The 14,589-nt window shown below is 31.0% G+C and overlaps 1 protein-coding gene across 1 annotated transcript in view; it reads right to left on the reverse strand.

Moving 5' to 3' along the window:
• LOC129234143 (DNA (cytosine-5)-methyltransferase PliMCI-like) overlaps nt 1–14,589 on the reverse strand; it is an 88,696-nt gene that overhangs the window by 49,825 nt on the left and 24,282 nt on the right. The window contains exons 6-10 of the mRNA XM_054868041.1: nt 13,352–13,532; nt 9,869–9,966; nt 8,315–8,390; nt 3,160–3,213; nt 1,350–1,436 (exon numbers count right to left, since the gene is read on the reverse strand). Coding sequence (XP_054724016.1) covers nt 1,350–1,436; nt 3,160–3,213; nt 8,315–8,390; nt 9,869–9,966; nt 13,352–13,532 — 496 coding nt within the window. The remainder of the gene's footprint in view (nt 1–1,349; nt 1,437–3,159; nt 3,214–8,314; nt 8,391–9,868; nt 9,967–13,351; nt 13,533–14,589) is intronic.

Consider the following 14,589-nt stretch of genomic DNA (forward strand, 5'->3'; position numbering starts at 1 on the left):
GTGCATTCTAGTATTATATGACACACACTAGGGCTGTTCTAATAATCTCAATGCCATATACACAGTCGGACCTCGATATAAGGTCACTCCACGGGACTTCACAAAACTGATCTTTAGAGGCGAGGTGACCTTATAACCGATTCATACATATATTTATTGATAAAAAAAGATGTACTTACAAGGATGTATACATTAATTCTTTTAAAATTTAATATGTCCAAAAACATCAGTTAATTAAATTATAATAGTTGAATCAATTTGAACTAATTAAAAGTTTGGAATTAATAAGAAATTTTGAAATGCTTTTTTAAAACTTCCATTTTGAATAAAACTGCATTCAAATATGCCCAAGCAAAGAAAGAACTGATGTGCAACTTACCTTACTTAAAATTACATTAATATAGGACTGACGCGTTTTTTCTTTAATTTAAGCACAATGGTTTCTAAGTATCTTCTGAAAATTTTCTTCGGCTTCTAATGACTGCTAAAAAAATGCGATATGTACATGCTGAGTACCCACGTTACTTGGTTCATATTTTAGTATCACTGTCATAATACTCACTTTCTAGTGTTAATTTACTACGTCAATAGGAAAAAAGACTTCACTTTTAAGGATCATATATCGTGGAACATTTTTGGAAGTGAATCTATTAGGCAATGAAATCATTTAAAGAAATCAGACAAAAGTGACCTTTTAAGGGATTAATGTATTATGACCTGATCATATATCTGATAATACATAACATAGAATTCCTATTCAGCTAGCTGGGACTTTAGAAAAGTGACCTTATATGCGGGGTGACCTTATAAGCGAGTGACCATATATCAAGGTCTGACTGTATTTGTTTTTGAGAAAACAAGATAACATATGATACTTGAGGATTGAAATCTTAACTATCTGCTACTAGGAGAAAGTTATCACAAATCATGACACATTCGGATGCTTTGCAGTCATTAATTTAAAATTTAGATTTGTCTGTTCTACTACTTTGTATTTGGATCTCAACCTTGAATGCTTTATGGAGTGCACGAGAACAAAATGAGAGGAATAGTTGAGTTTTACAAACCTTCTGACAAATTATATTTTTAAATTATGTTTTCAAAATATACACAGACGCAAAAAATCAACACTGAGAGCAGTGAATATTGTTCTCTAGCTATTTATTTTCATCTGATTGTGGAAAATAAATAAATAAATAAATAAAAAAATAAATAAATAAAAAAGTAATAATAAATAAATAAATAAAATAAATTTAAAACATTGAAACAGTTTCATTTTTATGAAAGAGTAATACATGGTTCATAACACTTCATTTAAATTTTATCATGCAAAAAAGAACAAATCTTACTTCTATTTCATTAATGCATGCCTTCGGATAATAAGTATATTTTTCTTGAGTTCCTTTCAAAGGTGATCCAGAAAATACAATGTGATTCTAAAATAAAATAACAATGTTCAGGAAAGTAAATATTCTAGTATAAAAGCAATGCATGCAAGAGAATAATTGCTCAGTAACACAAAATAATCAGGACTGGCGAGAGACCATGTCAGCCTTGTTGAAAATTAGGGTCCTAGCCCTTGGAAAGGCCTGGTTTGAAATCGAATTCGTTTACAAACCTTTTTGTTTACAAGTCAAATCTTTTACAAGCCTTATGGGGAGAATGGATCTGCCGTGGTTCCTGGTGTCGTTGAGCTAATTTAATTTAGACTAAATATGCAAGCAATCTTTATTCAATATTAAAGGTAAAATTTTAAATAAAGATGCTCAAAAGAAAGCAGCATACATAGGAAACAACATGTGGTAAAGTGGCTTTTCATCAAGGATAATAATTTAGGATTTCAAAAGTATAAACACACAAAATCCCTCTTTCTTTTTTCCTCCATAAACTACAGCTTTCGAAAGAATTAAAACAGAAATGTTTCAAGTATAGCCTAATTATTTTAGTCAAACTCAAGTTTCCCCACTAAAAAATAGCATTAAAAAAAAAAAAAAAAAAAAAAAAAAAAAAAAAAAAAATTGAATTTTGACATTTTGAACTCAAATTATGTTTTTCGCAATCATGAGTGTGTGTGTGTGTATGTAGGCATGTGTGCTTGTGTGTGTAGGGTATGTGTGTTTGTGTCTGTGTGCATGCATGAATATGTGGGTAGTTGTGTGTATGTGTTTGTGTGTAGGCATTTGTGTGTATGCGTGTGTATGTGTAGGTGTCTGTATGTATGTGTGTGCGTGTGTGTATTTGTTTGTGCATGTATGTATGCGTGTGTGTGTAAGATATGGATGCAACCTGAAGACGGTTTTCGCTATAGGAGCAGCATCATGAGGAGCTGGTCGACGGTGATGCTGCAGAAGGTGCTGGCGGCAAAATAAAATGATAACACATCAAAACAGTCAAAAGAATGCAATAAGCAATCGTGATTGCTCAAAAAAATCCAGAAATATTTTTGAAAATGCAATCCATAAATAATGCAATTAGAATTTAGTTCAACCTTAAATAAATTTAAAAGAAGAAAGGGAGAACAAAACAACAAATGTTTAATTGTTCAAATGTTGTTTGGCCAAACATCTTTGCATTTCTCAATGAATCAGTACTAGTACAAAAGTAATCATTAAAACTGCAAAATTTACAGCACTTTTTGTACAACCATAAAAAATCCAGCCTTCTTTGCTTTCTAGTGTAATAATAGTTTCTCGGGGAATAAGAAATAATCTTTCAAAATAATTTTTAAAAAAAGGAAAGCATTATTTGAAAACCCTTACTAAGTTTTGAGTGAAAAAAAAAACCTTTAAATAGAGAATTATTTTACTTTTTCCCCTTCCCAAAATACTTAAAAATGTTAAAGAAAGGGAATAGATGAGTTTTTAAATAAGGATAAAAACCCTCTAAACAAAATCACATAGCAGGAAGAAAGGATGTACTGACTAAAAAAAGGACAGGACTTGCGACATTTAGAGCTTTCTTGGGGTTAAATTAAAAATGATTTAAATCAATGATTTTTTAAAAACAATAAATTTCAAAACCTAAATTAAGACTAAAACCACCAGTTTAAATAATCAACATTGCTTGTATAAATTATGCATGCACATATACTTAAATATAAAGACAAATTTTAAACATTGAAAATACTTATTATACTTTTAGAAAATAATAGATACTTGCCTTTTTATGTTTTGAAGATGCTTCTCTTGAACTCTTTTTAAAAGTCAGCGCTTTCTGCAAAATAAAAGTACTAAGAATTCAAAATAAAATACAATGGAATTTAAGAGTTTACATCAAGAAATAATTTTGGTTCCAGCTCAGTCCACAAAATATTTCAATAAGCTGAACAATTTTACTACTTTAATTGATTTTTCAAATATTTCTGGACACTAGTTTAGTTAATTCATGCTAATAATATAGCTTTAAAATTTAGTTTGGAAAATAGTTAATTTATAATGAAATGGGTAATACAGGGATGCTACAGGCAAAAAAGGGAAAAATCAGAAAATTTACAACATGTTTAAAAAATACATGTTTGCCATGAACTAAAATTTTAAGTCAGTACATTATTAAAATGCAAAATAGATCTCATTCATCTTTATTTTTCTTAACAAGAATGTTAAGTTGCAAAAGTTTTTTCTTTAAATTTTACTACAACAAATTTAGCATTGTAGCTTAGTATATATTGTTTAGCTTAGTACACATTGTGCATTGTTTACAATCTTGGCTTTAAAACACATAGGCAAAAATAACAACAACAGGGTTTAGGAGAAAATGAGGTTATTAGCACAAGTTGTAGCCTTCTGAAATATTTAACTTAACTATGCAAGAACTTGTTTTTTCTTTCACAGCTCAGAGAGCACAGCTCTTTACTGCTAATTTTACTATTTCAGAAATTAGGAAGTTTTTACAGGTATTTAATTTATTAGCTACTTGTCAAATAAAATTATCTTGGATTTGAAACTAAAGTCGATTGTGGTTAATCAGACCACATCAGAAGGGGATCATTTTGGTCCTAATAACTGGTTGGCTTGATTATGCAAACAGAACCTGTATTGCATGGCTGAACATGTTATGCGTAATACATTACAATTCTGTTATGATTGTGAGGTCTACATATATAGCAAGCAATAAAGTAAAGGATCTTTTTACACTCATTCAACAACTGTTCAGATCCATACGGTTTTAGCTATATTCAGTCAGTATCGTTTAATTCAATAACCAGAACTATAAAAATTGGAGAGTGAAAAATAAGTTTTAAAAATACTTAAGAGATGTTAAAAATTTCAATGAAATTTAAAATTACACATTACTTGTCAACTAAAGACTTTTTTGGGAAAAATTTACATTTCATAAAACAAGATAAATGTTGTGTCAACACGATGTGTTTTCCACTTCTATCGCTTTCTTTCCCGTTGGGACTCTACTTCCTGGTTCGGGACTCTACTGCATGTCGTTTTCCTCCCGCAGTACGTGCCCACTTTTAAAGTTTCGTTCCAGGCATGTTCGTTTCTTCCTGGTTTTGGCAACAGTTCGCCCGTAGTCACTAGCGGGATTTCGTAAACAACGATGGAATCTTCGCCCGTTTTGAAGGATTTGTTAAATTTCTTTTTGTTTTTCATCAAGCGTGTCGTGTTCCCAACATTTCGCGCGTACTTTTCATGTTTTGTGCTTGTCTCTCGGCTTTTGGGAAGTTGTGATTTTTGAGTCTTAAAGTTTAGCGTCCCCTCGCATGCACCATTCCACCGACACTTTTAATTCGTTCTAAAATACTTTTCGTACTCATTGTAAAATGTTATTGTATAGAACATGTATAGAATCTGCATACAGGGTTCATACACTTTTGGTTAAAAAAAGTTCCCTGACTTTTCCAGGTTTTCCAGGTTGTTTTTTAGAAAATTCCAGGTTACTCGCTTCATTCAAAATTTAAGTTTAAATAGTAATATTTTCAAAATAATTAAAATTGTTTAAAGTAGCAATGCAGAAGAACTAAAACTTCTCCCCTTAGATTTAAAAAAAAAAAAAAAAAAAACTGAGATTTTTTATCCCTTTGTTTTGTCTGTTAAAATTTTAAGTTTTTTTTATAAACATTTTGTTCAAAATTGTTTTAATTTGTTTACTATTTGTTGAAAACAGAGTACTTTCAACTTATTTTAGCATTTCTTTGATGTCACGCGTAATATTATAGCGTTTTGCTGTAGTCCTGCAGCAACCTTTTAGCATCCACTTTTGATTTACAATAATTCCTTTTATTTTCTTATTAGTAGGTTACACAAAACATATTGAGCAAAATGCAAAGCTAAATTTCAGTATAAAATATGATTAACTTGTTGCATCGATCGGCATACATTATAATGCATAGTAACAAAAATCAACATCCGCCGATCTTTAAACCAATGCCAATAATCTGTTTTTTTTTTTTTTTTTTCACATATTAAAGGACACTTACATTAAAATTTCAAATTTTCTTTTCCAGAAAGTAATAGTCAATTTTCAAAAATTCATAACTTTTTGCACATTTAATGTTATTTTCAATAGTACACATGATATAAACATCCAATTCTGTTTCTGGAAGTTTAAGTCTACTTCCATTGTGCAAACGATCAAATATGGCGACAAAGTGAAAAATTTAAAATAATAAGTAGATTTTTGGATTTGTAGCATAAAAGTAGTAATAAATAGCTAATAATCCTTAAAAAACTACAATAAAAGCAAAATAGTCAGTATTTAGCACATAAGAGTCTAAATCAATTAAAACAAAAAAATGTTACGAAGATTAAATTTTGCATTTTTCCAGAAAATAATTACAAATTATCCGGAAAAAAAAGGCACAATTTGTGTTGTTTTCAATAGTTTGCATTGCAATCAACATCCAATGCCGTTTTCGGGAACTTAGGCACTTAAAAAGTCGTGTGTACTTCCATCTTGGGAATGACCAAATATGGCGACTATGCCCAAAAATAAGAAATAACTTTTTTAATTTGTCGCATGAAGACTATTAAAAAATAATAAATCTTCATGAAACTACAATTCATTGAAAAAATTTTATCACATTTGCGTCCGAGGTAGTGAGGATCGATAAGATTAAGTTTTAAGAACAAAATTTTTCATTTCTCAAGAAAATTATTTTAAATAATAATAATAACAGAAAAACAATTTGCAGACCATTTTCTGTTATTTTCATAAGTTTTCAATTAAAGAAAACAACCAATTCTGCTTTTTTTTTTAGAAACTTAGGCATTTTAGGATCGTATCTACTTCCATCTTGTGAGTGACCAAAGATGGCGACTACGTTTCACACGTAGCTGAAATGATTTTTTGATCAAAGAAGAAAAAAAACGACTTTTCCCGATCGACCCTCCCATCTACAGGTTGTGCTTCCGAAGCAGTAAATTGTCTTCTCAACTGTTGAGTTTGTGCATAATTCCTGTTCACCTGATTTTTTTTCCCTTGGGAACTCCTGAGAGCCAAAAATGGCGGCTGCTGAAGATTTTTTGGATCGCCACTTTTTTCATTGCTTTAAAATTGTTACAATTTTTTTTTTTAAATACATCGATAAAAATGAAGATTAAATCTCATAAAACCAAATTCCCTGGGAAAAAATTGGAAAAAGAAAAATTTTGGGGACACATTTGGAAAATTCCCTGACATTTTTGACTATGTCATTTTCCATGATAATTCCAAGTTTTCCCGGAGCGTACGAACCCTGAACCGAATAGAATGTTGTGGCAACCCATCTAAAACTTTAGGCAGTAGAAAGAAATGCGTTCCCCTCACTGACTCCATGTAAGAAAATCTTCGCTCTTTTGGCGCATTTTTCGTTGTGAAAAAAAAAAACGTTCCTTTTTCGATCGCAGTTTTTAAGTGCCAGCGTCGGTTTAGATAAAAATTTACAATTTTTTTTGTGAAATCACAATAAAAACGAAGACTAGATCTCATAATACTTAATTCCTTGTGAAAAAAATGGAAAAAAAATTTTTGATGGACAAAATTTGAAAACTCCCTGACTTTTCCCTGACATTTTTGACAGTGTCATTTTCCCTGACAATTCCCGGTTTTCCCGGAATTCCCGGAGCGTACGAACCCTGTGCATATCTAATGTTTAAATGATGTTTTACTGTATTTTATGTGTTTTTAATGTCCTTCTTAGCCCAGTTTGTTACTTTTGTTGTTTCCATGTGACTGAATCATTTTTGGCATTTTATTAATGTTATTGACGTCACACGGTGGTAATTTTTATGGTGCGGGCGCATTCTTTCCTTTTCTTAAAGGGGAACGTCATTACAACTTTTCAGGTGTTGCATTTTTATGTGTTTTTCATCGTTTGGGAACCGTTACGGTTTCTGGCTTGGCGAGATTTTTGCTCGGCGTCCCATTGGCGTCTTTTTGGCGTGGGGAGTCACTTCTACCGTCTGGTAGCCCCCGTCCCGTTTACTTGCACTGTTAATGCTGTGCGGGTTACCTCATCGCTGCATAAATACTGTTGTTTGTCGCCAAGCTTGGCATTGATTCTTTAAATTCCTTTCAGGGAAGAGGCGGGCGTTTTTCGCTGCCGTGTTTTCGAGGTTTTTTGAAGGTGCTTCCCCCGGCGCCACACCGAAGGCATCGATCTGTAAAAAGGGGTAAGTCAACCGCTGCGGGGGGAATTCTGATGTGTTCCGAGGTTATTGTGGCCACAACCAATGAATATGAAATAATCTGGTTTTTATATGTGAAGAAATTTCAATAAAAGACTTTGATTATTCTATGGAACTTTTTGACCTTTGTCGTGAGTAGCCTTGAGCTACTATATAATTGCACTACAATATACATTAATGATTTTATTGTAACCGCTAAATAAACTGAATAAACATGAAATTTCACTGATCTTTGCTGAAACAGTGCCACCATGCAGTGGAAATTTTGTTTAACATTTAACCTGTAAATGTTGCAGAGTTTAAAAGATCAGCGGCACACCAAACAAAATTTTTTTGCGAGAACAGAAATTCTCAATTTGCTGAATGGAACTCCAAATGTTTCCAAATAATAAACTAGGGGCATGCACACAAAATACATCTAATGAAAAGTACATTTGAGCATTTAAAAATTGCAACTATGTCCACAAATTTGCGGAATCAACAGACAAGATTTGCTGAATCAAGACCCCTTTGAATAAAATAAACTGCCAAACAAAGAAAATTCGGCATCCCTGCATTTTTTTTTTGATGATAGTTAAATTTAAGTATTAGAAATTGAACAATAAGGCAAAAATAACAATAATAATGTGACTGTCATAAACCTGAAAATAATTGATAAGGAAAGTTAAAACAAAAATTTAATGCAGAAAATGCTTTACATTATCCATTTCATCCTCCAAGTTATCCAACAAAATATCATCTTCATCAGCCTCTTGTATTTGTAAGTTAGGACAACTAAATAATAAACAATCAATTAAATGATAATAACAAAATGCTAAAACAAATAAATAAAAAATACAATTAAAAAAATAAATACATGCTAAATGAAATCTTAAAATCAAAGTTTCCACAGTGATTAGGACACAAGAAAACACGTTGCCTTTAATTAAGTTTAAAATAGTATCAACGTGCCATTCATTTGTTCACATTTATTCAGTTATAATGTAAATTTTCTTATTTTTTAGTTTGATATTGGTTCATCCATTTATGAAACCATGATAAAAGTTCTGATAAACCATTGGCAATGTGATATCAGTAAAGTCTTTGTAAGTTCAAAGCTTTTCAAAACAAATACAAAAATCCAAAACGGATCAATTATTTTAAGTATTCTGGCTCAACAGATTGTAAGACAGACAGGAGTGCTTTTAAAATGAAAAAAACTATACAGCCGTGTGAAAGTAAAACATAGTATTTGCAAAAAGGAGTTTTCGAGATATATGAAGAAACACGTTTTGAATTTCATGCAAGCAGAAAATGTTGGAATGACGTTTTTCTCGCACTATTTTCAGTAACAAAAAAAGCAAGCTTGTATAGCAAAGCTAAATTACAAAAAAAAAAAAGCTTATATAGTATAACTTAAGTACAATAGATGACAAAACGCAAAAAAAGTAAAAAAATTAAAAAAATTTCAGATACTGCATTTACTTTCCTACAGCAGAATTCTTGTTAAATACAATAGAAACTCTCAATAAGGGACACTAATGGAACCAGACATTTCATCCCTTAAATGGAGATGTCCCTTCTTCGGAGGTATTTTAGTTGATGCATGCAATGTGTTAACTCAATGTAATTTTTTTTATGCACTTAGACTATAAACGATTAAGATTAAATACTATACATTTTTCATACACAACTAAATAAAATTCACACTTAATAATTTTTTAAAGTTTTTACTATTTTATTAATCATAATTGAATCAATAATTTGGTAAGTCCAAAATTTTGCAGCATAAAGCAATTATTTTGAAGTAATTCGCTACATGAATTTGATTCATGACACGTAACTTACAATGCAAGATATTGTGAACTACAATTAATGTTCTCACTTCATTTATTATGTAAAAAGCTAGTCTCTTTGTGTTCTCTCCTTTGGCCTTGAGCCTACTTGAATAAATATCTTGATGGACAAATCGAACATAATACTTTCAGCAAGACTTTGACAATATATACTTGTTTCTTTACTCTCCTCAACTAACTTTTAGAGGAAAAGTGAAATTTAAATTCCAGTAAATTCACTCTTTCTTATGCATTCGTACATAAGTTTTTTTGTAATTTTTTTCTCTGTGACTGTCCCTTAAACAGAGTGTCCCTTAATTAGAGGCAAATACATGGAGGTCCCTATTCAAAGGGACTGCACCAGAAAAAATGTCCCTTAAATAGAGGTGTCCATTACGGGAGGTTTTACTGTAAAACAAAAGAGTAATTAAAGCATACCGTCTTTGACGACAAGCTTGTTTACTTCTACCAGAGCCACCAAATTTTATCATGTCACGGCAAAAGGTACATTGGCCACAGTCTGGGAGCTGGCAGGCCTAGAGATAACATTGAATTTTTTTTTACAGGTCTAAAAGTAGTTTTAAAAATGATTCAGGATACTACAGTAAAAAAGAAATACATAAATAAAATAATAAACAAAATAATAATAAAAACAAAAATAATAATCAGAATACATTTTGATACATATACTATTTACAGGGATGTGCCAGCTGAAACTCACATTTGGAGCAATCTCAGGTGCAGGAAAATAGTGACTTTGGAACAGCTTGGCTCAGGAAAATAGTGATCTAGGAGCAGTTTGGCTCACCAAAATGTTATGTAGAAACTTGGAGCACGAAAATAGTGTAATTGGAACGACAAAAAGTATGTTTTGAAGTAAGCAGTGGTCTTCCCACAGGGTATACTCAGGGATGTGCTGACCAAAACTCACTTTTGGAGCAATCTTGGGAGCAGGAAAATAGCGAGTTTGGAGCTGTAAAACTGTGAATTTGGAGCAGTCTGAAGCAGTAAATTTACAGCAGCTTGCAGCAGCAAAAAATAAAATTTTGCATCCATTTGGAGCAACAATGTATATTTCAAACACAGAAACATGTGTGACATGATAAAACAACAAAAAAGGATGCAAAACCACCATAGTTCCAACTACTAATTGAAGCTCTCTTAATTACATTTATTATTATTGCTATAGTATTTCTTTTTTTTTTGTCTAATATTTTCCTCAAAAGACTAGTCCTGTCCTGCTCTACTTTATTTTTAAAACTTCTTATGATTTAAATTTAGTTCACACATTTATTTTGCTTAATACATCACTGCTTAAGTGCACATTTAAGCTATAGTGCTTTGATACTTATTTTTAAAATCTGTTTGTTTCATGAAATTCAAAAACATATTCAAAAAGGATAAAAATAAAATAAAAAAATAAATAAAAAGAAAGAAAGAAAGAAAGCAAAAAAGAAAGGTTAAATTAAAAAACTTCCCCTCAGCAAGTTACGAGTTATGAAATACACCGCCAGCTCAGTCAATTCCAGCCGAGGACTGCAGTTTCCTGTTAATTAGCACCCTTCAATATTTTAACTACAGAAACTTTCTACAGTTTTTTTTTTTTTAACCTTCTTTCATTAGATCTAGAGCTGATCTTCATTTTTCAAACTCAAATCTAGAAATTTTTCTTTTCCTTATTGACTCCTTTCAAAATTTATTCTTAGTTATTCATATTTTTATCTTTTAATACTGTGATGAAGGCTCGCAAAGTTGGATCATGGGTGGGGTCCATTATGCTCGATGCTATGAATCAAAAACCATAGCATCAACATCAATTTTGTAGGTAATTTTCTTTTTTTTTTATGTTTTACAATGCTGTCTTGAAACAAAAACAGATTTAGTCATTAAAAAAAAATAATAAATTTCTCATAAGCTTAGGCCAGTGAGATTCAATATGAGCAGTGGGCCTTTGCTTTATGGTTAAAAAAAAGATTGGGTCCTACAGAACTAATATATTCCTTCAGGGGTCTGTCCAGGATTTTTCACAGGGTCCGTTTTTTGTGAAAAATCAAATAATTTTGTGAAAAATGAATTAAGTTTGTGAAAAATCAAAAAAAAAAAAAAAAAAAAAAAAAAAAAATTTTTTTTTTTTTTTTGTTAAAACGAAATTTTAGAAATTAGAGATGGCACAAACTGCATCAATTAAACTTAAAGTTGAGTGTTTTCTTTTTCTATGACGAGAAAATCATTCTGGATTTTTTTTTCTGATATTTGGCGGGGGGGGGGGGGGGGCATCGCTCTTTCAAGTATCAATATTTATCTACCATTCTGCATTATGTTAAATTATACTAGATATATTTCTGTACAGTATTTAAAATAATTGTAACAAAAATATAAATAAATAAAACAAAATTCAGAATAGGGTTCAGCATTCAACTTTTTGACCCAAGACACTCTTAAAGAGCACAGAATTTCATTTCAAACTTATAAATTCCGTGATTATAACAAAAAGAAAAAGATATTTCAATTGTTTGCCTCTTAACAAAGCGTAATAATCATCAAAAATTCGAAAAATCGGATTCCCATAGCGGATGCAAAGAGATCGCAATTCTCAAAGTGAAGGCATCAAAAGTATAAAAATGGCTTGTAAAAGAAATATTTTTGATAAAATTATTTTAAAATTGCATTTTAGAGTCCTATGATAACATATCATTAATATCTGTTTACACAGTTGACCCAAAAAAAAAAAAAAGATAATAAAATAAACCATCGATTCAGCATTTTAATTTTTGACTCTTAACAGAAAATGGAATTTTGCTTTAAAAACTTGAAATGAGAGTTCTAACAGAAATAAAGAGACTTTTCATTTATTTGAATCCTAATAAAGCGAAGTTAGCTTGAAAAAAGAACAAAATATGATTCTCATATCAGATGTTAAAAGATTGCATTTTTCAAAATGTAGACATCTAAAGAAAAAAAACGGTAATTAAAAGAGTTTACTTAAAGTTAATCATCCTTGTTAGCATCGAAAAATCAAAACCCATATAATTTTCTCCCAAAATAACAATTAAACATCGCACCGCAACGTAAAAACGCAAATATTGACAAGCCGACAAAATGATGAGAATATTTTCTAATCTCATTATAAAGGTTCAACGCCAGACGCTAAGTGGTGATAGTTTTGAAGTTGGTAACCCTATCTGAAGCGATCATATTTTTTCCTCACCCTTACTATCCCTTTGCAGGTCTAAGTTCATTTCGCAGATATATATTATTATTGTTTATTAAATCAGGAGTGGAGAAAAGTGCTTACCAATGCCTTTTCAGAAAAGTTTACAACAACACCGCTAGCTGTAATAAAACAAACAACAATTATATTTATTTGGCAGTAGCAATTATTTATCGCTTGCAGGAGGAGCATCGCAAGAGTGCCGATTTTTTCTTTCTTTCAAAATTAGCCGATTTTGTATAAGCTGATCCCTCTAATTTGACTTAAAAAAAGGTTCCAAAAATTATCGGTTTATACACAGAAATATGTAGTTTATACACAGAAATATGCGTTATTTTGCTTTCAGATTTGCTCTTTCAATAAACAATTTGTGACAGATCCGATCTTATTTATCAGAATTTTGTGAAGGGTCCGTTTTGTTTGATTGGGATTTTGTGAAAGGTCCGTTTTGTTTGATCGGGATTTTGTGAAAGGTCCGTTTTGGTTGATCAGATTTTTGTAAAGGGTCCGTTAACGGACCCAAATATCCTCTGGCCAGACCCCTGTCCTTATTTGATTTGAATGATTTCTCCATAGTAAAATATCATTAGCTCTAGAACGAAGAGGCAGACAAATTGAAAACAAGTGACTGAAGAGCCTTATTTTTGATAAATAACTTGTCAAAGTATGACAAAATTTCAGAAACCTTTTGATTATTTAAATACACTTACCTCACAAACACCACAACGTTTTCTTCTTTGGGCATTTTGCCCTTTAGTTGCATCTGTGGCCAGTTCATCAGGGAAAAAACTCTCAAAAATTCTTTGGACTAAAATTGTTGTTGTAGCCAATGAATAAGTTGGGGCTTTTAGTGGTTTGACAGATTTCAGCTTTAGAACTCTGTTCTTTTTTCTGCAAATTATTATAAGAAAATAATTCCTAAATTTTTTTTAAAGTTTCAAAATAGGAAAAGCATATAATTAAAACTTCAAACATCATATACAACTTATTTTAACACAATCAGGGAATTATACTTCTGAGATATGTTGGATCTTTACAATTTCAGCTAAAAAGCAAAACAGAAAGGTCTCTTATACAATTAAATGTTATTTCCTTTGTATTGTCTCAGCTTATTTCTCTGTAATCAAGTAAACTTGCAGTAGCGTTCATATAAGTAAATTATAGTCATGTTAAAATTAAAATGAAAATATATTAGAATTTACTGCAGGAATTAGGAACATGTTAAAGCTTCTATCCTACTTCAATGCTCAAACACAAAAGGAAAATTGATTTTTATAGATTTAAAATAGGCTTTGAACTTTAGGGAAGCTTTCCAAGACATTTAGAGACAGAGTAAGAAGGTTGTCGAGTGTCTAAGCTAAAAATAGCACTTGAAAATGCACATAGCAGCAAGTCAGAATTTGATTCTAATTTAATGTAGTTATATATACATAACATTGAACAGACTATGAAAAATATCTTTCAAACAGTAGAGAAGGACTTTATTCATTACATTAATTTAATATTAAACTTCAAGGTTTTCAACCCCTTTTCCTCTGCCACTGGAGACAATTTTTAAAAAGAACGTTCACTTATAATTTTACTCGCCTTATAGATACATGTTATTAGCATTCATTGAATTGCATGCACACAATTATAAAATTCAATTGCAAAATAACTGGAATTATTTTATATCAGTATATTTACTCTTCATTTTACACACTCTATGATACATATTATTGTCACTTTTAAAAAAATTATAAGTGAACAAATATAGAATAAAATCTCATTACAGCAACTATACTTGCTTGCAACTTAAGTTGACAATGACGTCATGACGCGGCAAAAAAAAAAAAAAACTGAGTTAACAGATAAAACATCACGCTTACCTACCCTGCCTACTTCACAAATAAGAGGAGATAGCCACCTGTCTAATGAGCTGCTATTGGCTGGCGCGTTTGATTCAAAT

This window comes from Uloborus diversus, chromosome 1, assembly GCF_026930045.1.
Source record: "Uloborus diversus isolate 005 chromosome 1, Udiv.v.3.1, whole genome shotgun sequence".
NCBI classification, from domain to species: Eukaryota; Metazoa; Arthropoda; class Arachnida; order Araneae; family Uloboridae; genus Uloborus; species Uloborus diversus.